General features: G+C 56.0%; 2 protein-coding genes across 8 annotated transcripts in view; one reads left to right on the top strand and one right to left on the bottom strand.

Annotated features, from left to right (window-relative positions):
• The window catches only part of LOC139604951 (zinc finger protein 436-like), a 325479-nt gene that overhangs the window by 255832 nt on the left and 44696 nt on the right, over positions 1-24951 (top strand). The gene's annotated exons all lie outside the window — the stretch shown is intronic.
• Positions 1-24951, bottom strand: part of LOC139604920 (zinc finger protein 436-like) — a 179117-nt gene that overhangs the window by 115024 nt on the left and 39142 nt on the right. For 4 of the 7 annotated variants that reach the window (XM_071456242.1, XM_071456241.1, XM_071456240.1 and 1 more), the window contains one exon: positions 23880-24883. The exons of 1 other annotated variant lie outside the window; for it this stretch is intronic. In XM_071456242.1, coding sequence (XP_071312343.1) covers positions 24550-24883 — 334 coding nt within the window. In that variant the 3' untranslated portion in view covers positions 23880-24549. Of the gene's footprint in view, positions 1-22223; positions 24884-24951 lie in introns of those variants that run through there. 2 more of the 7 variants (XM_071456248.1, XM_071456246.1) reach the window with 2 other exon arrangements.

Genomic DNA, 24951 nt, shown 5'->3' with positions numbered 1-24951 from the left:
CAATGTCATGATGGAAAGCATGGGAACATTGCAGGCGGGCATGCCATTGCCTACCATGCTTCCTGCAGATTGGCTGGTCCTCATTGTGAATTTGAAGGATTGTTTCTTTACAATTCCTTTGCATCTCGATGACAGACCAAAGTTTGCCTTCTCAGTGCCAGCAATTAACGAGGCTGAGCCTGCACAGAGATACCAATGGAGGACATTGCCTCAGGGCATGTGCAATCCTCCCGTCATATGCCAGTGGTATGTGGCCCGTGCTTTGTCTGGAGTTCGCAGGCAATTTCCTGATGCGCGTCTGTACCATTATATGGATGACATTTTGGTGGCCGCGTCCACCCTAGATGAGCTGCTGAGGATTCAGCCTCGGTTGCTTGATGCTTTGCATGCTCAGGGACTGCAGGTGGCTCCGGAGAAGGTCCAAGAGCAACCACCTTGGAAGTATTTGGGGGTCAAAATTCTGGAACAGACAATCCGTCACCAGGAGGTGCAATTTGTGCATCCTGTGAGGACACTGAATGATGCCCAGAAATTGGTAGGTGTCATCACTTGGTTGCGTCTGTATTTGGGAGTAACTGATGCGCAGCTGTCTCCTCTGTATGATTTGCTGAAAGGAGACGCTGATCTAAAGTCACCTCTCACACTGAGATGAAAAAGGGTGAGATGTCACCCTGTGTTCGCCCTGAGGCGCATAAGGCATTGGAGGTGGTTCAGCGAGCTGTTTCAGCTTGCCAAGTTTATCGCATTGATCCCTCCATTGATGTCACTGTGTTCGTCACCACTCCAGATTCGTATCCCACAGGCATCATTGGCCAGTGGAGTGATAATTGGTCTGACTCCTTGCACTTGTTGGAATGGGTTTTCCTGCCCCATCAGCCGCAGAAGACGGCAACTGCGTTGTTTGAATTGATCGCTCGCTTGATAATCAAATGCCGGCAACGGTGTTTGCAATTGATGGGTGCAGATCCCGCAAAGATCATACTCCCGGTGCAACGGGAGGATTTTGACTGGAGCTTTGCAAACAGTGTGTCCCTGCAGAGTGCTCTGGAAAATTTATCCGGGCAGATCATTTATCATCTGCCCAACCATAGGCTACTGCATATGGCAAAATCCACAAAAATCTCTTTGCGGCCCAAAAATAGCCAGGAGCCCGTGCAAGGACCCACCGTCTTCACTGACGGTTCAGGGAAAACAGGAAAGGACATTGTTACCTGGAGGGACGGATCTGAGTGGCAGGTTCTGGAAGGTCATGAGGATGGGTCAGCCCAATTGGTTGAACTGAGGGCTGCTGTCATGGCATTTGAGAGATTCTCCCAGGAGCCTTTCAACTGGGTCACGGATTCCGCCTATGTGGCTGATATCGCACAGCAGTTGGGTGTTTCGGTTTTGAAGGAGGTCAGTAATCCTGCCGTGTTTCATTTACTGAAGACCTTGTGGTGTGCCATTCAGGCCCGGGTTCATCCATTCTGTGTTCTGCAAGTGAGGAGTCACACCAATTTGCCGGGCTTTATAGTGGAAGGTAACGCGAGGGCTGACAAGCTGGCTAACCCAGCGTGGGCAGTGCCTCAGCCTGATACACTTGCGTAGGCCAAGGCATCGCATGGGTTTCCCCACCAAAATGCACATACCCTGCAGAAGCAGTTTCAGCTGACGCCAACCGAGGCTCGTGACATTGTTGAGTCATGTGATGACTGCCATGCACTTGCTCCGCCTTTGCCGGCAGGGGTAAACCCCAGAGGCCTTAGGGCCTTGGAGCTTTGGCAGACCGATGTCACCCTGATTGCCGAGTTTGGCTGGCTCAAGTATGTGCATGTCACGGTGGACACGTTCTCCTCTGCGATGTGTGCTTCTGCTCACACTGGAGAAAAGGCCCATGATGTCCTTGCCCACTGGAGGCAGGCCTTTGCCGTTCTGGGCACACCTTCTGCTGTGAAAACCAACAATGGTCCTGCTTACGCATCGCAAAAGGTGCGGCAGTTCCTGCAGTTGTGGGGTGTTTCGCACAAGTTCGGGATCCCTCATTCTCCAACTGGTCAAGCTATTGTAGAACGCGCTCATGGTACTCTGAAGCGGGTTCTTCAAAAACAAAAACGGGGAATGCAGGGTGAAACCCCGCACAGTCGGTTGGCAAAAGCTTTGTACAAAATCAATCATCTCACTGTGCCACAGAACTCAAATAACCCTGTCATTTTGAATCACCATCTCTCGTTGCAGGCTGCGGACGAGGCACATCAGCCTCGAGCGAAGGTTCGGGTGCGGAATTTAGTCATCAAACAGTGGGAAGGTCGCAACAACCTTATCGCTTCGGGGCGCGGGTATGCTTGTGTATCCACAGATACTGGGGTACGCTGGGTACCTTGGAAATGTGTTCGCTCTGACCTGCGACCGCAGAGGCAGAATCCAGCCGATGAGCAAGACAGAGACCGTGACCAACCTGAAAGGGATCAAGCAGGCAGATCATTGAGTGATGACTCAGATGCAGATGATGGGAGTGATCGCTCTGATGATTTGTCCGCAAGTGGACACTGAGCATTGTTCATGTTTTCCTTTTTACAATGTTCATTTTCTTTTCTTTTTCTTTTTAAATGGAAAAAGAGTGAGATGTCACCTTGGGTTTTTAAGATTTTCTAAGCCTTCTGATGTTGACATTCTTGTAGTGAATTTTCTCACACACTTTCTGTAAATAACTCATTGTTTTGCATTCCTTTATGGAGGAGGAGAGAGTTTATGGACTGTTGGTTTAACCAGTGGCATTGGAGAGGTGCCACTGTCACCCTCTAATCCACTGTCACTTTTGGAAAACTATAAATGTTGGAGTCAGAAAATAAACGGCCCTTTTTTCTCTTTCACCTTGAGAACGGTGTGAGCGTGTGTTCTTTTGTGTCCTATAGTGACACTGTGCCTTTCAGCTCCTCGAGTGCCTGGACTTGAGCAAACACGGTCCCAGTGCCCTGTCACTGGTATCCAGGCACCTGCCCAGCCACTGCAGGGACGGGCTGCGCCCCTGCGCTCCGGGGCCTCGTGGTGTTCAGCAAGGAGCCCTCGCTGGTGAGAAGGGGGCAGTGGCTGAAGCCGCGCTGGCAGCATCGTGTGGCTGGGCAATGCAGACCTCTGGGCTTGGCTGGCCTTTGGCAGCAGAGGCAGCTGCTCCCAGCTCTCCTGCCTCCCGCTTCAGCTGCCCCAGTGGCCCAAGCGGCTGTTGGTGCTGCGGCCAGGCACGGCTTCACAGCACAGCCCCGTCTTGCACACAGGCCGGAGGAATACGCAGCCTGTATCAACACCTGCTGCAGCAGCTGGCTGATCCAGATGCAGAGATGGTCTGGATGACCCTGTGTGCGCTCAGGGATATGCTCCAGGACAAAGACCTCAAGCCACCCAGCGTCACCGCCCTGAAGCTGGCTGAGCCCCTCCTGCAACACTTTGAGAACGTAAGGCTCTGCGCCCCCAGCCAAGGGCACCGGACACTGCCTGCAACCTTTGTGCTCTGTGTGTAGAGATTTGGGCTTTTGGCCCAATGGGCCTGCAGTAGCTGGTGCTTAGGACTTTTCCTACCCTTCCAGGACAACAGCCACGTGCGGCTCCTCTCCATTCAGCTCTTCTGCAAGGTGATGGAGCTGGTAGAGGAAGAGGGGGAAAATCCTCCCATGACAATCGTGAGCCAGAGCCTGCTCCCTCTCTTCTTGCACTAGCACGATGAGAACCTGCACGTGGCCAAGGTGAGGTTTTGTGTGATGCGGCCGCATCCCTGGCAGAGGGCTGGGCCGCCCTGGCGCCTGGCGGGCTCCAGCCTCACCTGGCCTTGGCACAGGGTCACGGGTCCCGTGCCCTGGGCTCGGGTGCCACCTGCGGCTCTCTGCTGCTCTCCAGGCCTCTGGCGAAGCCCTGCTTCGTGCGGCACGCTTCCTGAGGAGTGACCTCGAGCAGCTGCTGATGAAGGGGCAGCGGATGCAGTTCGCCGAGCGCCTGGTAAGGACAGCCCGGGAGCCCCAGCCGCAGGCTGGAGAAGCCCCCCTGCCCCCGGTGCTCGGTGCGGGGGGCCGGCATCTGTGCCCCTGCCCGGCGCCGCCAGCCGGGCCCGCCGGCCTGCGCCCCCCACGCCGCTCCCTGCCCCGGGCCGTGCGGGCCGGCTCGGCCGCTGCTGGGCGCAGGGAGCGCCCGGCCGGAGGGCAGAGGCCGCACCGAGCCTTCCCTGTCGGTGCTCCCCGCAGCTGCTGCAGGACGAGAGCCGAGCGGCCGAGCACCTGCGCTGGGCCCTGCCGCGCCTGCGGAGCCCACAGAGGCCCGTGCGCCAGGCGGCCGTCGGGATCATCGGTGAGCCCCGAGCCCGGCGCCCCTCCCTGCCCCCGGCCCGGCTGCTGCCCCGGCTACAGCGGCAGCCGCGCCCGGGCCGCTGCAGCCCCGCCCGCCCTCGGCGCTGCCGCCGCCCTCCCGCAGCCAGCCGAGCCCTCGGGCGGCAGCGCGCGGCAGGGGCCGGCAGGAGCCCTGCCCGGGCAGGAGGGCGTGCGGCCGCAGGGCTGGCAGAGCCCGTGCCGGGCAGCTGTGCCGCCCGGGGCCGACACGGGCTCTGTCTTGCCAGGGCTGGCCGGAGTGCTCGTCACGGGGCAGAAGGAGGAGCTCCAGGTCATCAGCGAGGGTGAGTCGGGGCAGCCGCGGGGCAGCGAGCATCGCCGGGGGCAGCTGCACATGCCGGCCCCGCAGCTACAATCCGTGCCCGGGCTTCGGAGGGCTCTGCTCCCTGTGCGGGCGAGGGGCGGCGGGGGCACAGCCCGCAGAGCTGCCAGCGAAACGTGGGCGATCTGTGACCAACACCTTCCGGCCGAAGCCCTGGCAAGAGCCGGCTGGGATGGCCCTGGCAGGAGGCTTTCCTTGGATTCCCTCCATCTGGCCTCTGACCGTGGCTCTGTTCCTCTCTCTTCCAGCTCTTCAAGCCCTGAGAGAAGATGACAGCCCATCCTGCATCAGCGTACTCATTCAGCTGACCTTCCAAAGAAGATCTGCAGGACTTCTTGCGTCTGCTGGATCAGATGTACTGGCATCCCTCGGCCATCTCCAGCTCCCGTTGCAGATGGGAGCAGCTGCAGAGCAGGATGCACCAGCTGCAGCTCCAGGCACAGCTCTAGCTGCTCAGAGCTGAGCCTGTGGCAAGCTCCAGGAGCTCCTGCCATCTCTCTCCCTGTTGGCAGCTCCCTCCCTCCAGCTCTCAGAGCCTGCCCATCCGCTTTTTTTGTCTCCCAGCTCACCCCTTTGCTTCGCTTTCCCTTAATAAAGAGTTTGGATTTTTCCAAAACCTTTTCCACAACCACAAGAGTGTGTTGGTGTTCCCTGGGAAATGCAGGCATTTGGAGAAATGCCTTTGGAAGAGAGGGGCTTGCTTCTCAAGCAAAGTGCTTCCCCAGGAGCCCCCAGTGAGGTAGTGAGCCGTCTCCCTTTGGCTCCCTGCGCTCCTTTCCGTCCTTGAGGCCCCTCACACTTGGCGGAGGGGCGTGGCAAAGGAGAAGACTGTGAGAGCAGCTTTGGCATCTGCCTGGGCCTGCGGAGACCCCGCCAAGCAGCAGCGGCAGGGCGTGTTCCCTGCCTTTGAGCCCAGCACAGAGCAGGATCATCTCTGTCCAGCCGAGAGCCCCAAATCTCTCTCAGAGAGCTGTGAATTCCAAGGCCTTTATGCACACATTAATGCCATCTTCCCTCTCTGGTGTGTTTTAACTCTTGGCAAGATGCGTTTGCCTCTTGCTGGCTGGAAGCTGTTCTGCTCCAGGGCCGGCACCGAGCTGGGCTGTGCGGGCCGGGCAGCGTGGACAGTCCTTCCCCAAGCACTTGGCCGGGCTTGGTGTGTCCGGGGTTGCCTCAGACACTCGGGGCAAGGGATTCCGTCCAACCGGGGCAACCTTGGGTGGGGAGGGGCTGGCCCCGGGGCACATGGCAGCGTGTCCAAGGGCCCTTTGTGACACGGTGCAGCAGGGTCACTGAGTGGAACGGGACATCTGAGCAGCCCTTTGTGACACGCGCTGACATAGATGTCGGCGGCGCCGTGGCCACGCCACAGTGCTTGGTGCACGCGACGGGACAGGACGGGACAGAGCGGTGCTGTGAGGAGCCCCCGCACAGCCGGCTCGTTCCTTGCTGACCCGGAGCTTTTCCCAGGCGTTCCTCCTGCGGCTGGCCTCACGGCCAGACCTCGGGACTCAGTGACTCGGAGCTTTTCCGAGGCATCTCCCATCCCTGCGGCCGGTGCACTCGTGGCCAGGCCGTGGGGCTTGGTGACCTCCATCGTTCCTGAGGACTCTCCTGTCATTGTGGCAGGAGCCCTTGGGAACAGAGTGCAGGACTTGCTGTCCTGTAATCTTCCTGAGGCTCCTCTGTCGCAGGTACCTGCAAGGCAGGACTGTGGCACTCGCTGACTCGGACCCTTGACAGGGCATCTGTGTCCAAGGTGCCCTCGAGGTCAGGCAGCGGGATGGCAGGCAGACTGCTCGGCCTGTTCAAGGGGCTTCGGGGCAAGAAAAGCAAAGGCCCTGCAGCTGCCCCAGCACAGCAGCCTGCAGAGCCGGAGCAGTTGCAGCCGCTGCAGTACGGTGAGTGGCGGAGCTGGGCCGCAGGGCTGGTGCCTGCAGCCAGTCTGGCTCCATCCCATCCCATCCCATCCCATCCCATCCCATCCCATCCCATCCCATCCCATCCCATCCCATCCCATCCCTGTGGACATATCCATGGATAGGACAGAAGCTGGGCTGGAGCACCTGGCAGCCACGCTCCATCCCCCGGGGCATCCCGAGGCTCTCCCTGCCTGGGCAGCGCAGGGCTGGGCTGTGTTTTCTGGCCTCTCCCGCAGCCCCTCAGCTCTGGCTGCGCTCGCTCTTTGCCAGATGCAGCCCAGGACCGGACACAAGAACAGGAAGCCGCCCGTGGCCGCTTGGGCAGAACGGCGCAGGTACCTGCGGCCATCCCCACCTGGGCTGGGCCTGCTGGCACTGCTCAGCCAAGCACCAGGCTTGGAGTGCTCTATGGATTCTCCCTCTCTTGCTGCCCTTCTCCTGCCGACCCTCTGTGAATTCATCACGTGCCTTTGGCAGGAAGAGACCGCCGGTGTGGGCACGGGCGTCTTGGCCAACCTTCCGTTCCTCAATGCCGAGATCGATGCTGCCATGCTGGATTTGCTTGTGGAGAAGGGTGTCTCCAATGCAATGCAAGTAAGCAGCCTGGGGCAAGGGCTCGATGGCCCCAGCAGTGGTGCGGCGCCTCGAGCCGGCTCTGCCGGGCTCCCTGGGCCTTTGAGGCCCGGCCCAATGCGGTTGGAAGGGAAGCATTTCTCAGGGGGAGTTGCTGCTCTGGCAGCTCTCCAAGTCTCCCCGTGCCCTCTGCAGGTGCCCGCCATGGTGAGGTCCATCCACCAGTGGCTCACGGCCAATGAGGCTGCTGGGCACAGGCTGGACAAAACCCTTCTGGAGCTGACCGAGGAATACCCCTCTGACGTGCTGATCACCCTCTTGCGCTGGGCCCCATCGTGTGACAGGTGGGGCAGCCCCACATGCCTTGAGGGCTTCGGGTTCACCGGCCCATCACCCTGTAGAGCCTGTCCCTGCTGACTGCCAGACAGGCGGGCAGTTCCAGGATCCTCTGGCTCCTCGGTTTTCCAGGGCTGCCATGTCAGCTCCTGAGCCTGGTGCCACGCTCCCTCCCTGCCCCTCGGGGCCTGTACCCACGTGGGCTGGCTGGCCGCTGCCGGCCAGGGGCAGTGGGCAGAGGCAGGGCTGAGGGCCAGCGCGGGGCCCTGCAGCTGCCCAGGCCACGGTGCTGTGGCCGAGACAGCCCTGACACAGAGCTCTGACCCCACAGAGCTGCCGCCACCATGTGGGGAACCATCATGTCCTCGAGCAGGACTGCGGAGCCGGCACTGCGGCTACTCCTCGATGTGCTGAGTGCCTGGCCAGTGCACAGCGTGTACACCTCCGATGGGGACAACGCAGGAGTCTTTGCCCTGGCTGTGAGTTTCTGGTGCCGGCCTTTGCCAGCCCCCAGGCCGCCTCTCCAGCAGCCAGCTCTCTGTCCTCCCCCCAGCTGCATCGCCCTGCCTCAGGCACTGGGCCGAATCCTGCCTTAGGGGCAGGGTTCAGGGGCACCAGGCCGTCTGCTCCCCCCGTGTCTCCCCCGGCCTCTCCCTGGCATGCTCAGGCCCTGCCACGTGGATGTCTTGGCACTGAGCCTTGTCTCTGGCTGTTTTATTTCTTGCAGGCAACCGTGGCCCTGTGGAGAGTCTTCAATCTGGCCTGGCGCTCGCCTGTGGTGCTGGAGTATTTCTCCTATCTCTTTCTGCGTCTGCTCTTCCAAGCTTACATCAGCATGCAGGATATGCCAGAAGAGGTTGAGACCTTCTGGCAGGGATGCCAGGAGCAACATGGCCTCTCCGCCAACCCCAACAGGTGCTCCATGCCAGTCCTCCCAGTCTCCCCATCCCTCCCACGCCCCCAGGGCAGGAGCCGGGGCTCCCAGCGTGACCTGGGCTTTGCTCTGCACACAGCTTTGCGCTGCAGACCCTGAAGGCCCTGCTCTGCCAAATGCACTATGAGCACGTGGTGCTGTCCATGGAACGCAAGCGTGCCTGGGACACGCTGCTCTGTGCCGACACCCACCACTGTGCAGTGCGTCTGCTGGCCAGGTGAGACCTCGTTCTCCCCACCGCCCCTCTCCTTTGTGCCTGCAACGCCCCACACAGTCCCCGTGCTCATGGGCAGCAAGGCCTTGTCACCAAGGGAGGCATGAGCAGACTGGAAAAGGCCGGCACAGGAGGCTGCCTGGGAACAGCTGCCTCCCAAAGCGCCCTCGGGATGCTCGGGAGCAGACCAGAGCTCTGCCAGTCAGCCCTGGGAGAGGTTTGCCCGCCCGGCCCAGGAGCAATGGTGCCTTTTTCTCCCTGCCAGGGAGATGCGCCATGTCTCCATCATCTGGTGTTGCGGCATGGCATCCTGCCTCTTTGACCTGCTCAGCCAAGGCATTTCAGACTGGGTGCTGCCCGCCCTGGCCTTCCTGGTGGAGGTGAGCCCCATGGCCAGCGCTGCCTGGCTGAGCTGCCTCCCAGCCCTCTGCCCTCTCGTAGCCGCAGCTGCCTGGGGCGCTGCCCGTGCCCTGTGCTGCTGCCTTGGCTCGGCCCTGTGCACTTCTGAGCTCCTGCCAGCTGGGCACCTCTGTGCCTGCTCTCTTCCTGCTCTGTGCCTTTCAGGTCCTGGATTGCCTGGACTTGAGCGAATGCGGTAAAAAAGTCCTGGAGATCTTGACAAGGCACCTGCAGAGCGAGTCCAGGCAGATGCGTGGCGTGGCGCTGCGAGGCCTCGTGGTGCTCACCTCGATGGTGAGAAGGAGGCAGCAGCTGAAGCTGTGCTGGCAGCGTGGGGCTGGGGCAAGCAGCCCCTTGGCCTTAGCTGGGCTTTGGCAGCTGTGGCAGCTGCTCCCAGCTCTCCAGGGTCGCTGTTCAGCTGCCTGAGTGCTTTGGGACAGGCCTTGGGCCTCTGAGCCCTGCAGCAGCAGCAGCAGCAGCGTGAGGTTGCCCAGCCTTGTTTTGCACACAGGATCCAAGCACGTACAGCCTGACTGAAAGCCTTGGGAAGCTACTGTGGGATAGGGATGAAGACATCGTGGAGAAGACCCTCATTGTGCTCAGCCTCCTGATGCTGCAGAAAGACCTGGCAATAGCCAGCCCCATCGCCCTGCAGCTGGCTGAGGCGCTCTGGCACCTCTTTGACAATGTGAGGCTCTGTGCTCCCAGCCACGGGCACTTGGGTGCTGCCTTGGGCCTGGGCACAGGGAGGCCTGGAGCAGCTGATGTGGAGGGCTTTGCCTTCCTTTTCCACAGGACAACAGCCTTGTGCAGCTGCTCTCCATTCGCCTCTTCCAAGACGTGATCGCCTTGGTAGTGGCAAAGGGAGAAAAGGCCCTGAAGAAGCACGTGAGCCAGAGCCTGCTCCCACTCTTCTTCCACTGCCACGATGAGAACAGGCGTGTGGCACAGGTGAGGCCTCCTGGGTGTCCCCATGGAAGGAGCTCAGCTGCCTCCCCAGCCCCTGGCACCTGACGGGCTCCAGCCTCCTCCCAGCCCTGGCACAGAGAGGTGGGTCCGGTGCCCTGGGCTGCGGTGCCAACTCTGGGTCTCTGCTGCTCTGCAGGCCTCTCGGGAAACGCTGCTTTCTGCAGTAAGCTTCCTGAAGAGGAAGGATCTCAAGCAGCTGCTGCAGACGCATCAGATGTGGAGATTTGCCGAGTGCTTGGTAAGGACAGCCTGGCATGCCCAGCCCAATCCCTGGAGAAGCCGCCTGCCCCCGGCGCCCGGTCTGTGGGTCTGGCAGCTGTGGCCCCTTCCCTGTGCCGCAGGCAGGGGCACCAGCCTGCGCCCCACACGCCGCTCCCTTGCCTGGGCCGTGCGGGCTCTTCTCCAGGCTCCTCTGGCCCCAAGGCCGGTGCCGATGGAGGCCCGAGCCAGCCGGGCTCTGCTGCGGGGCGGCACCGCGGCTCGCCGGGCCCTCCGCCCCGTGCCGAGCCCGGCGCCTGCGGCTGCTGGCCGGGCCTCAGGGCTCTGTGGGCAAGGGGAGCAGTGGCGGCCGTAGGCAGCGCCCGGCCCAGGGGCAGGGCCCGCATCAACCCTTTCCCTCCGTGCCCCGCCGCTCTCTGCAGCTGGCAGAGGACAGGAGCCGAGCGGCCGAGCAGCTGCGCCTGGCCCTGCCCTACGTGCGGAGCGCACAGGAGCCCCTGCGAGAGGCGGCCGTCAGGTTCATGGGTGAGCGCCAAGCCCGGCTCCCTCCCCGGCCCGGCCCGCCGCAGCTCGGCCCCAGCCCCGCCTGCTGCCCCGGCAGCAGGATCCGGGCGCGGGCATGTGCAGCCCCGGCCGGGCTCGGCATTGCTGCTGCCGCCCTCTGGCAGCCGTGGCCTGGGGCGGCAGCGTGCGCCAGGGGCCCGGGCTGAGCCCTGCCGGGCCAGCAGGGCGTGTGGCCTCGGGGCTGGCAGCGCCCGTGGGCGGCTGCTGTGGCTCTGAAGGCAGGACACGCTCTGTGTTCCCCAGGGATGGCCGGGCGCTTCCTGACAGGGCAGCAGCCGCACTTCCGCATCATCTGCAGGGGTGAGTGCGGCCCGCGGGCTCTCGCCGGGGGCTGCCGCTGGCACCTGCGTTCCCTGGCCCGCCCGCCCACGGCTCCGCTCCCTGCGCGCCCCAAGGTGCCCACAGCACAGACACCTTGCAGGCGCCTGGGGGACATTCCTGGCCAGCAGCTGCCAGCTCGTCCTTCTTGCCTTCTGCTTCCTCCAGGCCGTGCCAGGAGCTGCGTGCTATGCACGAGCCTGGAGGCTCTCCCCAGCTCCCCGCAGATCCAGCCTCTGACTGGGCCTCTGTTTCTCTCTCTGCAGCCCTGCAGGACATGACGGATGACACCAGCCCTGCCATCTCATGCCTGGCGCTTCAAGCTCTGTACATCCTTTTAGCTCTACAGAGCGTTCCCTTCTCCCGACTCCAGAAGATGCGAGACCAACTGCGCCGCCTCTGGCACTCGCGGCCTTTGCTGTGTGGCCGTGGCTGAGTGTCCTGCTGCGGCGCTGTGCAGAACTGCTCCGGGAGGCTGCGTCTGCTGGGGCCACCTGAGCCTGCGGGGAACACCTCTCCTCTGCCAGCACTTCCTTTCCCTTCACCCCCTAGAGGAACATTAAATTGCTGTTGTTGGATAGCCGGCTGTCCAGGAGCTTTCTCTTGGTGCAGAGTGTCTTCAGGCCAATGGGGAAGAGGGGGAAAAGGCTGCTTGGTCTGTGCAATTTGCCCAAGCGTGCAGTGTGGAAGGGAAAGTGTGGAAGAATGGCTGGAGGAAAAGGGCCATGGATCCGTGGAAATGTTGTACAAGCAAGCCCCATGATAACTGAGCATACATGTTAACTTAGCAGCTTGGCATAAGTGGGCCGCACTTAGCATAACCAGGCCGCACGCCATGATAGGAAGATGCTGTGTCCTGCCTGCTGACAAGGTCGAACGGGCAAGGACAGCAATGAGAATAGAAACCATAAAGTATGCATAACCACAAAGTAGGAGGAATATGTAAATGTAATCTCTTCCTTTAAACCAAGAAACTCATGACATGTATGAGCAATTGAACCAATAAACTAACGACAAGTATGCATAATTACTGGAAAACAATATAAAAGTACCGGTGTACTCAAGATAAACCGAAGCTTGCTTTACCAATCATATTGATTGACTGCTTGTCTTCCCTCGCCGCCATCAGGAGGGGGCTGTGGGATGCTGAGAGGGATGGGAGGGGCTTTGGTTGCTCCTGGCCAGGACAAAAAGGGATCGGGGGGAGGTTTCCGGGGGTCCTGGCTGTGCTGGGGGCCACAGGGAGGGCGACGTGACCTTTCTCAGCTGGCCAACTGTCCACAAAGCTCTCCACATTTCCCCCATTTTTCTGTTGAACAAGCATGGTCTGATTAAATGCAGCAGATACCATCTTTTGCACCATGTTCTGTAGGCATATGCAAAACCACAGCAAAATTAATACTAACAACAAAGCTATAATGCTCACTATAATGCTGACCTTAACAATAGAGCGTAACCATGATCCCAGGCCTAAAGATTTGAGCCATCCATCAATACCAAAGCCTGATTCTACCTGTAGGTTTCCAGTTAACCGCTCCAGTGTGGAGAGCTTTGTGGAAGTTGGCCAGCTGAGAAAGGTCACGTCGACATAATAGCGTTGGTTAAGTTAGAAGGAGGCAAGTCTAGGATTCAGCAGTCAGTGTCCAACCACTGACAAGGACATTGTGCCCTTGGTGCAACAACTGGATAGAGGAGAGGATCTCATGCCAAAAATATGAGGATAGTTTCAGCAGAATAACCACAAGAATGTAGAAGTAGTAACAAAATAACCAGAAGAATATAGAAGTAGGTGTGGTTGACTGAGAAGTAATTAACCAATAATGAGCTCAGCTTTGCAATATGTATAAGCCAAATTAACACCAATATAAATATGTGTGAACTATCAATAAAGTTGGAGACTTGCTGATCACGCATATTGTGTGCCGCATTTCTTCCGCAGATCCAAGAAATTCCTGGTTTTGAGTCACCAATGCAATCACCTGTAAAGCCTGAAAATATGAGCTCTCATTCAAGGGCTTCCAGGAACACTTAAACCTACAGCAATTCTCCTTCAGAAAACCACAGTAGCTATGTCTCCTATAGAAAGACCAGATAAACCTCTCAATAACCAGAATGACCCTTTTGTTCCCCTTTATGACTTGCTGAGAAAAAGAATAAAATGGGATTGGACTTCTTTTCAGGAGGAAACATTGCAATTACTGATTTTTGAAGTGACAGCACACCAAGCACTGGACCCTGTCCATCCCACAGATCCCTTTCAGCTGGAATACGGATTTGCCTCCTCACAGCTTTCCGTTCATATACGGCAGCGGGGTCCTGAGGGTCTAACAAAGCCTGTTGGTTTTTATTCCCATGGTTTCAGAGATACTGAAAAAAGGTACACTGCCTGGGAAGGGGGGTTGTTTTTGGTTGGCTTGGGAAAGAGTAAATGTAAATGATCACAAATTGATAATTGATGCACTTGGTGCTTGTTGCCTTCTTGTGAAGGCCGCGATGACCTGGTTTCAGGGGTCCAGCACTTCGATCTCCTTTTGTGGGATCCCTTGTGGCCAATAACGGACGCTGACACCAATGTGGTGGACGGTTAAAGGCGTTTATTGAGGGGTTTTACGGGTATTTATGGACTAAGGGGTCTCTCTACGTCAGACAGGGGTTTGGCTATACTTTCTAGGGTTAGTATGGAGTGGAAAGTTACTGGCATGCATAGGTTAGGGGGGCTACACATCTGGCTACATTCCAAGGGTGATCTTTATCTATGGGGAGGGGGGTAGAAGGATTCCTGTAACTTTCCGTTACAGCCCGAAATCTTCCGAGCGCCTGTCCCTGGCCTACCACACTTCCCCCCCCTCTTTCACAAATGAACGAGGTAGTCTTATACATAGGCACTAAAATGAGGTAGGAAGTTGAGATCTGATTAGGGAAAAAGGGTCTTGGGAAACCTGAGTAAGTTTCTGCCAGGCAAGTCTCTCGTGACTGGCAGCATCTCCTGTTGAGTTCACAGGAATTGTGGCTGTCCCAGGAACAGGATGTTAGCCCGTTCTATGCGGGCCTGAACGAATGAGACTAGCTTGTTCAGCAGACATGGCCCGAAGGTAACAGCTAAAAGCAGTATTGCCAATGGACCTATTAGGGTAGAGATGAGGGTGGTTAACCATGGTGATTGGTTGAACCAGGATTCGAACCAGTTCTGTTGGGCTTCCCTGTCTTTCTGTCTCTGAGCCAGTCTGTTTCGGAGTTCTGCCATGGAGTCTCTAACGACTCCTTTGTGGTCGGCGTAGAAACAGCATTCTTCTTTCAAGGCAGCACACAGGCCTCCTTGCTGCATGAACAGGAGATCCAGTCCTCGCCTGTTCTGCAGGACCACTTCTGAGAGTGAAGAGACTGACTTTTCTAGAAAGGAAATGGATTTCTCGATCCTCTGCAGGTCCTCATCGATGGTCATCTGCAGCTGGGACAGTCCTTGGTGTTGAGTTGCCAGGGCTGAGACACCTGTTGCCGTTCCAGCCGCTCCTAGGCCGAGCAGCATTGCGATAGTTATACCTGTTAATATTTGTTATTTTCGGAAAGGTGGTACACCTCTTCGTCTGAGTGGTACAGGATCCTAGGGATGATCAGAACTTGAACACAAAAGTCGTTAGAGTTATCGAATTTGGCAAGAGACACGCAGGGACTTACTCCAGATCTCTGGCAAACCCACATCCCAGATGCGGATGGGACTACCCACTTATTATTCTTCCTGTCGGGCTCAACTACTTCGGTGCAGATGTCGCCTTTCCGCTTAGCTAGGGTTGCATTGCCGAAGCATCTGCCCTGACCTGTGACTTGACTCAGGGTAATTCCTTTGCGGGGTGTGTCCCATCTGCACTGGCGAGGGGCATCGGCTGTGGAATAGCTGAAAGGGGTATCTAAAGCGACTCCTTCGTAAAAGGGGGGTTTAACATCGTAGCAAAGCCAGCAGGAATCGGTTAGGTTAGGGTTAGATTCATTCAGGGATAAAAAGGTAGCTTCTAACATGCGAAGGATTGGGTTCGAGCCTGAGCCGGCTGATTGGCCTATCTGGAAGGCTTCCTCATCGCCAGTCGGGACGTCGGTGACCCTTGTGGGCAGGGCTTTGGGGTAGGTCATGTTTCTCCCTTTCTGTGTGCTTTTGCTTGTGGAAGCATAGGGTATGAAGATCCCCTGCCCCGCTATGGGTTGGCATAGATGGGCCGTCTCGCATCCATAGCGGGAGGGGGCTGAATCCCACACGTCCCCTCCCTCTCAAAAAGCATACGGCTTATTTGCACTATATCAAAAGGGAGTAAATCATCATTGCTAAAAAGACCATCCACGAGAGTGGAAACCACCCCTGAGTTAATTCCTTTTTCTGAAATGGCTTTTACTATTGTTTGAACGTCTTTGGAATTAACGGGAGTATACGTTCTTTGTTGGTTCCCCTGGGGTCCCGTAATTCTCACCGGGAAGGCATGCACCGATGCTGCGGATGCCCATTCCGCGCATTCGATTTTGATTTTACCCCAGTCGGTGAGTTCGTATTGGGGCTGGTTCCCGGTTGTGTTAAAAGTTTTAATTGGTTTCGTCCGAAACCGCATTGATTCTGTTTTCTCTGCTTCCGAGTCGCTGCTGGACTCGGTGGGCTCCGCAGAGCGATCCGGGGAGCTGTGGCTCCCTTCAGAGTCGGAAGTCGACTGCCAATATACTTCCGGTCTCTGCTGCCGTTTTGTCCGGCTACGGCCCCGCTCCTCCCCTCGGGGGCGGTGCTGATGTTGCTGGCGGTGCCGCCCCCTGGGCTCGCCCTGCCTCCCGCAGGGAGGGATCTCTCCCATATATGGTGGCATCAGTGGGCGCGGCTCCCGAGTGAGTGCCTGCCCTCTGTTGCACCCCCACGCATGCGCGTCTGCTGGGACCCACGGCTCTCGGCCGGGCATGGGCTCAGCGCTGGTTTCCCGCGCATGCGTGTTCGCGGCTGGCCGCGGTTCTGGGTTCTTCCCGCCGTGAGGCGGCGGGCTCCACCCCTCTTCCCGGCCACCCGCGCCATATTCAAACGGGTAGGGCGGTGGATCCCCTCCGCCGCTCGCCCGCGCGCTTGCCCTCTCGATATTTCGGGCTTCTGCCGCCAACCCCTCCCAAAAGGACCGTGCGAGTCCCTCCGCTTCTTGCGCTAAGTCGGCTAGCGGCGGGGAAGGGTTGGGCGAGGGGTCTGCGGGCACCCTGGGGGGCTCCGGAGGTGGTCTGGGCCCCGGCGGGTCCCCCGAAGGGGTCAGGGGGTCCCCCGGGGGCTCTGAGAGCTCCGGGGGCTTTGGGCTGGAGGAGGGATGGGTCGCGCCCGGCCCCCCCGTCTCCCCGCTCTCAATCGGGTCGCCACCAGGGGGGTTTCGCGTCCCCGCCCCCTCCCCCTGCTGTGGCGCGATTAACAAACAGGAGCGCGCAGCGTTCCACGTCTCCTGTTCTTCTAATGCTTTGCGTAGGGCGGCTTCTGCCTTCCCCCACGCTTTCAGGCTTTTGCTGCTGCCTGTGGCTTTTGTGTCCTCTGCTAGCGCGACAGTACATTTCTGCCACACCCCAGGGTGTAATATATCTATGGGTCGAGAAATAACCCCAATCTCTAGGAGTCTCGTCAATGCGAGATTAAAACTCCTGAGTTCACATTTGATTCCCCATTGCATATGTATCAAACTTACGACCTTCGCTATCGCTTCCATACGAATCGCGGGTCTCTGGGGCGTCCCCCTTCTTCGCTATGGCCGTTCCGGCGTTGAGTGCTGTCCCCTGGCCAGGAGTACCCCCGTCGCCCGGACTCGTCGCTTCGTCCCGATCCCGGGTTTCGGCACCACTATGTTGCCTTCTTGTGAAGGCCGCGATGACCTGGTTTCAGGGGTCCAGCACTTCGATCTCCTTTTGTGGGATCCCTTGTGGCCAATAACGGACGCTGACACCAATGTGGTGGACGGTTAAAGGCGTTTATTGAGGGGTTTTACGGGTATTTATGGACTAAGGGGTCTCTCTACGTCAGACAGGGGTTTGGCTATACTTTCTAGGGTTAGTATGGAGTGGAAAGTTACTGGCATGCATAGGTTAGGGGGGCTACACGTCTGGCTACATTCCAAGGGTGATCTTTATCTATGGGGAGGGGGGTAGAAGGATTCCTGTAACTTTCCGTTACAGCCCGAAATCTTCCGAGCGCCTGTCCCTGGCCTACCACAGGTGCTACACAAAACAACGTTTCTTTGGCTCTCAGCTGTATCCAGGCACAATTGTGGATGCAGTCAGTTGCTGCCTCAGTTATAAGAGAAGGTGAAGAATGCATTTTTCCCACTGAAATTCAGAAAATAATTTGGGACAGTGCCACTGACTTTGAAGGAGAATTCCAATCCTGGTGGAACCTGGTGAATTTTACCTATGACCCCATTTCAAATACAGCCACAGCTTTTGTGTTAACCATACACAATGCCTCAGAGCATTTGATTTTCCCTGTTACAGCATTAGAACTGAATTACAGCGGAGCTGTTCTCTATCCCATAGAGAATGGGCCCGTCAAATTGGTGAGAAATGGCAAACTGTTAATTTGGAATCTTGTATTGTCCGAGAACAACAAGGGCTCATCTGTGAAAGCAATGCAATCATAGCTCATTACATTCGTTTAGACACAGAGCAAAATATCTGTCATTTTGAAATTCGTCCTAATGAGACTTCTGAAACAGTCCTTACATACATAGGCAATAGATGTGCATGCTTAGAACTGCTTGTCATTTTGTATTTGTAGAAAACGTGGTAGGAGATACTAAAAATCTTTCAACTTTCTGTGCTTGTAACTTTACCAAGATTGCAGGATGGGATTTCTCTTATGAAGCTCCAGTCACCTCTCACTACCCATTGCAATCCAACTACACACTGATTCACAAACTGATGCCTACTCCTATTGGGATGGATCTCACTTTGGTAAGACAACTGCTGCTCCATCGAGACTTAGTTGAAATCCTTGAGAAGATTGAGAAAAACGCACAGAAAGCCCTGGTGACTGTTCATCACAATGTGAGACAGATACCCCGTGTCATGGAAAGAGTGGAGAAAGATGCCGAGCACCTGGGGGGTGGGATACTCTTTTAGGTGGTCTCCTACTGCCACGGGTGTCCTGAGCAGTCTGTGTCATCCCATTGTTATCCTTTTGATACCAATTCTGCTTGGTTTTATTTTATCAGCAGTCCCATTCGTTATGAATTGGAGCATGAAACAGCTGACAAGATTGACGTCTATAGTTAATGCAAACAACTTGGCTGATGTCCTGTGCACTGTGAACATCCCCAAGCCTTTGACACAAGGCAATTATGAATGAAGCAAATGTGTTTTGGAATAATCCTTAATTTCCATTTATGATTTTGTGGGAATTACTTTCGATTTTTAGTGAATTGTTTTAGAAAATCATTTTTTAAAGTTAATGCTTGTATTATGATTTGTTTATTGCTTTTTGCTTTTAATTATTTGTGATTTGTTTTGCCAATTTGAGAATTGTTATAAAAATAATACTATTTTAATTAATTAACCACTTGTAAATTGTTATGAAAATAATACTGTTATAATCAATATTAATTATGTTTGTTTATTGTCTCCCTTTTTCCCCTCCTTTTCCTGTCCTTTCTTTTCCTCCTTTCTCTCTCTCTCTCTTTTCTCTCTCTCTCTGTCATACTGTCTCTACATTTCCAAGCACACTACCAATGTACAGCAAGTCATAAAGACCCATCAGCGACACTCCAGAGTTCTGCTGATGAAGATCCCTCAAGACAATCGTGAGTCACGGGGTCGTGTCAGAGTCTGTCCGAATTTTCCCTCATCTCCCTCACGATCGTCATTGGGGACCAGTGAAGAGAAGACCCCCCCTGTCTTAAATCTCTGGCTCCAAAGGAGAAAGTCATGTGCCTGAGACCTGAGAGCGTTGCCAAGCCATTGTTTGCACAGGTGTTGTTTGCTGTGTGCTACACTGAGCCCAATGAGAAGAAGAAGGAAGCACCGTGCCCTTTGTGCAACAACAGCCTTGGGAGCTGTCCCACCTCTCGGCCTGGCTGGACTTCTCCTGAGTTCTGGGTGGTCCCCCCACAGAAGACCCTCACCTGTTTTACAACCACCGTGACAGACAGACTGAGATGTAAGGAGCCTCTCCATCAAGGAGTGAGACATGAAACCCCCATGTGAAAAGGCCCCTCTGCTCCTTCCAAGGACTGGCACTGAAACCCCCAGCCCGGGGCAGGTGTGTGGGGGAGGCAAGCTGACCAAAGCGAGATGTTTGCCTGCAGGTTGTGACCGCTGGACCAAGAACACAATGGCTCTCGTTTACTGCTGAGAACATGGACTACCTGTTACATCTATTCCTTATTGTATCTGTTTCCCCCTCCCCGGCAATTTCCAATAGAGTTATCATAATAAAAACCTCTGAGTTAGCGAGAGACTTCGAGATCTCCCCGATGTAACAGGCGGATCCTCGACTGGACTGGACCAAAGGACTTCGTCTCTACGTTTGGTAGCTCTATTCCCCTCTTTCTCTCTCTCTCTCTCTCTTTTGTCTCTCTCTCTTACTCTATCTTTTTCTCTCCCTTAATCCCTCTCTCGCATTTTGTGGGGTCATTCAATAAAGGTGCATTTGTTTTGATTATCATTGCAAACCCCCTTGTACCGTGTCGGTTCTTTTTGCACCCTGAGATCAAATCCACGAACCATCACGAAACCCGTCTGTGAGGATGGATCGTGACAGCCCCCGAGGACCCCTCCCCAAATTCCCCCCCAAAGCCCCCACAGCACCCCCAGACCCCGCTAAATCCCCCTCAAGTTCCCCCCAGATCCTCCCCAAATCCCCCCCAAACGTCCTCAAGACCCCTCCCCAAATTCCCCTTACGACCCCTCCAGGACCCCTCACCTGTTCCTGCGCCTCCTCAGCAGCTCCCGGAGCCCCCCGTCCTCTCCCAGCGCCTCCCCCGCTCTCTCCAGCGCCTCCCGCAGGACCCGCCCGAGCCCGGGGCGGCTCCCGGGGGTCCCTGAGGGGGTCCCGGCGGGCGGCGGGGGGGGAAGAGACACCCGCTCCATGCTCAGCCCCGGGGTCAGGGGGCGCCGCTTCGGGATCGGCTCTGATTGGCTGGAGCGGGGCGGAGGGGGCGGGAGTTGCTTCGAGGAGACGCCCGGTGATTGGTTGTTTTCGTAGAGGGCGGGGTGATTGACAGCAGAGGGGTGGGGGAGGCGGGCTTTGGCAAAGGGAAGGCGCGCAGTGATTGTTTAGATAGAGGCAAAAAAGGAGGGAGTTTCTGAGGGGAGACGCCCGGTGATTGGTTGGTTCAGCTCGAAGGAGGCGGGAGTAGCTGAAGGGAGGCGTGCGGTGATTGGTTGGATCGGCGCACGGGGAGGCCGGTGTTCTTGAGGGGAGACCCATGGTGATTGGCTCGTTTGGGGCAGGGTGCGCCGTGATTCGTTAATTTGGGACATTAACCACGGTGATTGGATCGTTGGGGCGGGCCGCGCCGCTATTGGCTGGGAAAAGTACGGGATTATTAAGGGAACATTCCCATTTTTTGGGGGGAAAAACTCTTGAATTTTTAAGGAAAAATTCCCGTTCTTTGCAGGAGAAACATTCCCGACATTTTTGACCCTACATGACCCCAAAACACTTGCAATAATCCCCAAATAACCCCAAATAACCCCAAACAATACCTAAAAGTCCCCCAAATAAGCCCAAAGAAATACAATAACCCCCAAAAAACAAAACAAGAAAACCCCAAATTAAACCCCCAAACAACCCCAAATGATTTCAAGTACAACTAAAAAAAAAACCCCATATACACCAACATAAACCCCAAGAACCCCAAATAATTCCAAATCAGCCCAAAGAAACCCAAATAAGCCCAAACAAACCCAAATACTTTCAAATAAACCTAAATATCTCCAAATAACCCCAAATAAACAGAAATAAACCAAGTAAAACCTAAGATAAACCCCAAATAGTCCATAAATAGCCCCAAATCAACCCCAAACAATCCCTAAATAAACCCAAAGAAACCCCAAGTAACCTCAGTTCCTCCCGTCCCCACCCCAAAACATATCCCGACCAATCAGAACGCGCAGCACTGATGACGATCCAGTTGATGCGCAGAAACTCAGAGCACTGGCCCCGCTCAGTGATTTTCAGCCAATCAGCGCCCGGCCCGACTCTGACTCATCAGTTGCCAGGCACAGACCAAGGCCTCTTACTGCGGTACTCACAGACCGCACGGGGTAATTTCCAGCCAATCAGAGCGTGTCTCGCTGATGACTCATCAGTTGCCAGCAGCGCAATTTGGGGAGGGGGAGAAGGTGACCTTGGGGATGGGCTGGGGACCCCAAATTAATGCAAAACGGGGTCGGGACCCCAAAACGGAGCAGGAGGGGCCTGGAGCCCCCAAAACCAAACACGGGGGAGGGGACTGGGGGAAGGATCGCAAAGGGGAGGGAGAGTGGGGAAAAGAGGGGGGTGGGACCCCCAAATCGAGGTGGGAGGGGTATGGGACCCCTAAGGTAAGCTGGGAGGGGAATGGGATCCCAAAACTGAGCTGGGAGGGGGATGGAACACCCCAAATTGAGCTGGGAGGGGGGTGGGAACCCCAAACAGGATGAAGCCAAGTTTGTTCCTGGAATGTGTAAAGTAGTTTATGGATATTCATGAGGGTCTATAAATATGCAACAGGGTGATGTCATGGGAGACAAGGACCATCGAGCAAAGGTTGTTATGGCCATCAAGACCCCCCAGTAATTTCGGGGACACCTCTTAATTAATCTGGTTTTAATTAAATCAGCCTGTTGCATATTCATAGACCCTCAAGCATATCCATTACCTAATTTACATATTTCAGGAACTATTTTACATGGCTTGTCCTTGGGGATGTCTCCATATTTCAGGAGCCTCCACTGAAATGGAAAATTTAAACCCTCTCCCTTTGATTACTACTACTACTACTACTACTACTACTACTACTACTACTACTACTACTACTGCTGCTGCTGCTGCTACTACTGCTGCTACTACTACTACTCCTACTACTAAATTAAAATAATAATTATTTTGGAATTAAGGAGCTCTCAGGCAAAGATATGGGAGTAGAAATAACAGTTCTTTATTAGGAAAAATTAAAAATACAAATGCAGTAGTACAAACAAAAAAAACCAGTGACAGAGTCAGAATCCTCTGGGAATCCAGTGAAAAAGGTTGATCCTCTTGGAATCCAGTGGGAAAAGATTTATCCTCTGGGAATCCAATGGGAAAAGATTTATCCAGTGGGAAATGTGGGAGATTAGGGACCGACCGCAAGATCTCGCGATGTTGGGGCAGACAGAACCCCTCCCCTTTGCCGTTAAAGTTACTTAGCCCCCGTTTTGTTGGCCGTTAACCCCCGTTATCTATAACCCCGTGGAACCGTCAATAAATGCCATTCACCGTCCACCACGTTGGTGCATGCGAGTACTTGGTCCGAGCGGCAGGAGGGTTGCTGCCGTGCCATTCCCGATCCAGGCCGTCACGCCTCAAACGGAGGCAACAGGGAAAAGGGCTGATCCTCTGGGAATCCAGTGGGAAAAGGCTGATCCTCTGGGAATCCAGTGGAAAAACGTTGATCATCTAGGAATCCAGTGGGAAAAGCTTGATCCTCTAGGAATCCAGCGGAGAATGAGGCTGATCCCCTGGGAATCCCGTGGGAAAAGATTTATCCTCTGGGAATCCAGTGGAAAAAGCTGAAATTTTGGGAATCCAGTGGGAAAAAGGCTGATCCTTTGGGAATCCAGTGGGGAAACAGCTGATCCTCTGGGAATCCAGTGGGAAAAGGGCTGATCCTTTGGGAATTCATTTCTTACCCCCCAAAGACAGGGCAAAGGCAGGGCCATGGAGTTTTTATAGGGTATCCCAAGGGTGGAGTTGGGGTTTGGGTCAGGGGAGGAGTTCTCAGCAACACAAGAAGGGTGAGATCAAATTCCTGCCTCTTAGCAACAGCAGCACTCCACAAAGAACCTGTCCCCAAATCCTAAATTCCCTCTAAAACAACTGAGAAATTATGGAACTTCAGATATATTCAATCAATTTCCTTCATTTAACACAGCTTGGGGTGTTTTTAAAGGATGAAGGTGAAGCAGAGGAAAATTAAGGCCAAACCAAAAGGAGAAGCAGCCAGGGGTGTTCCCAACATGATCACAGGGAATGTGAGTGACCAGGGCTGTGCCCAAAGTGCCTCCTCCAGTGGGGGATGGAGCTGGAGCAGCGCACGAAGCTCTGCCCGCACTCGGGGCACTCGCAGGGCTTCCCTTACTGGTGCCTCCGTTGGGTCAAGATACAGCTCCTGGAGAAGCTCTTCCCACACTGGGGACACTCGTAGGGCCTCTCCCCTGTGTGGATGCACCGGTGGGTGATGAGGGTGGAGTTGTGCTTGAATCCCATCCCACAGTCAGGGCACTGAAAGGGCCTCTCCTCTCTGTGAATCCAATAGTGCTGGAGGAGACAGGAGCTGGTCTGAGACCTCTTCCTGCATTTATCACACTCATAGGGCCTCTCCCCAGTGTGGATCCTCTGGTGCTTGATCAGGTCCCAGTTCCACCTGAAGCTCTTCCCACACTCCACGCACCTGTGGGGCTTCTCCCCATCATGGAGCTGATCATGGAGCACCAGCTCCGAGCTCTGGCTCCATCTCCGGCCGCCTTCCCGGCCCAGGCTGGCTCTTTCCCCCTCCCATCCCCGCCATCTGCGTTTGCAGCCCCTCCTCGTGCAGCAGCTCCGCGGCTTTTCCTCCCCGTTGGCTTCCTGCGCCGTGGAGCCGCTCAAAACGGCCTCTGCCACCAGGTTCTGCCGCGGGCATTTGTCCTCCCTGCTCTCCACGCTCAGCTCCTGCTCTGGGGGAGGAAGGACAAGAACAGCATGGGATTTGCCTCCATGCCACAGGCAAGGGCAAGGAGATCCCCTCAGGGCGTCCCCGGCAGGACGGCACCGCCACCCCCGATGTCCCCCCATGGGGCCTTTTCCGCTCAGCCTTGGACTTCTTCATTCTCCAAACATCTCCCAAAAACCCCAACCCAGGGACCCCCCGGGATATCCAGGCCGAGCTCCCCGTCCCCGCTGACTGGTGCGATGGGGGGGGCGATGATCCCACAGGTGGGGGCTGCGAATTCAGGCAGGGCTCGAGCGCGACTCCTTCAGCTCAGCCTCGATTCGCCTTTGTCCCTCCTCTTCCTCTTCCTCCTGCTCCTCCTGTTCCATCCCCCCTCCCATTCCTCTGTGTTATCCCCACCTCCTTCTCCTCCTTCCATCGCTGCTCTCTCTCTGCCTTCCTCCCTCCTCTTTCATCTTCCCTCCCCCTGCTCCTCTCCCCTAACCGGCTGGAACCCTGAAGGAAAGGGGGCAGGGAAAGGGCGGGAACCGTGAGGGGAAAGGGGCGGGCTCAGGCCAAGGGCGGCAACTGTGAGGGGACGCTCTGGGAGGCTGCAACGGACTGAACATGAACGGGAGAGAAATCAGTATATGTGAGAGTTCTGTTTCCTATCGAATACATTCCACACACCCAGCCCCACACAATCCCCATCCCACCGCTCCAAATTGGCATCCCACTTTTCCCAATCTCCCCCCTCACCCGTCTCAGCCTGGCAACTGTGGAATTGAGTGAGTTTGGTGTGGGATTGAGATTTTTCAGGTGGGTGTGCGCACTTTTGGGGTAAGATTGAGCTGTTTTCACTGGGATTTGAGTGGTTTTGAGGTGACAGATCCATCCCTCTTGGCTTTTGCAGTGCAAAGAGATGCAAAAGAGAGAAACATTAAGGTCAAACCAAAAGGAGAAGCAGCCAGG

Source organism: Agelaius tricolor, unplaced genomic scaffold, assembly GCF_023055355.1.
Source record: "Agelaius tricolor isolate 1412-34295 unplaced genomic scaffold, bAgeTri1.0.p SCAF_57, whole genome shotgun sequence".
NCBI classification, from domain to species: domain Eukaryota; kingdom Metazoa; phylum Chordata; class Aves; order Passeriformes; family Icteridae; genus Agelaius; species Agelaius tricolor.
The sequence above is the reverse complement of the archived record's forward strand: the minus strand, read 5'-3'. Positions and strand labels throughout refer to the sequence as shown.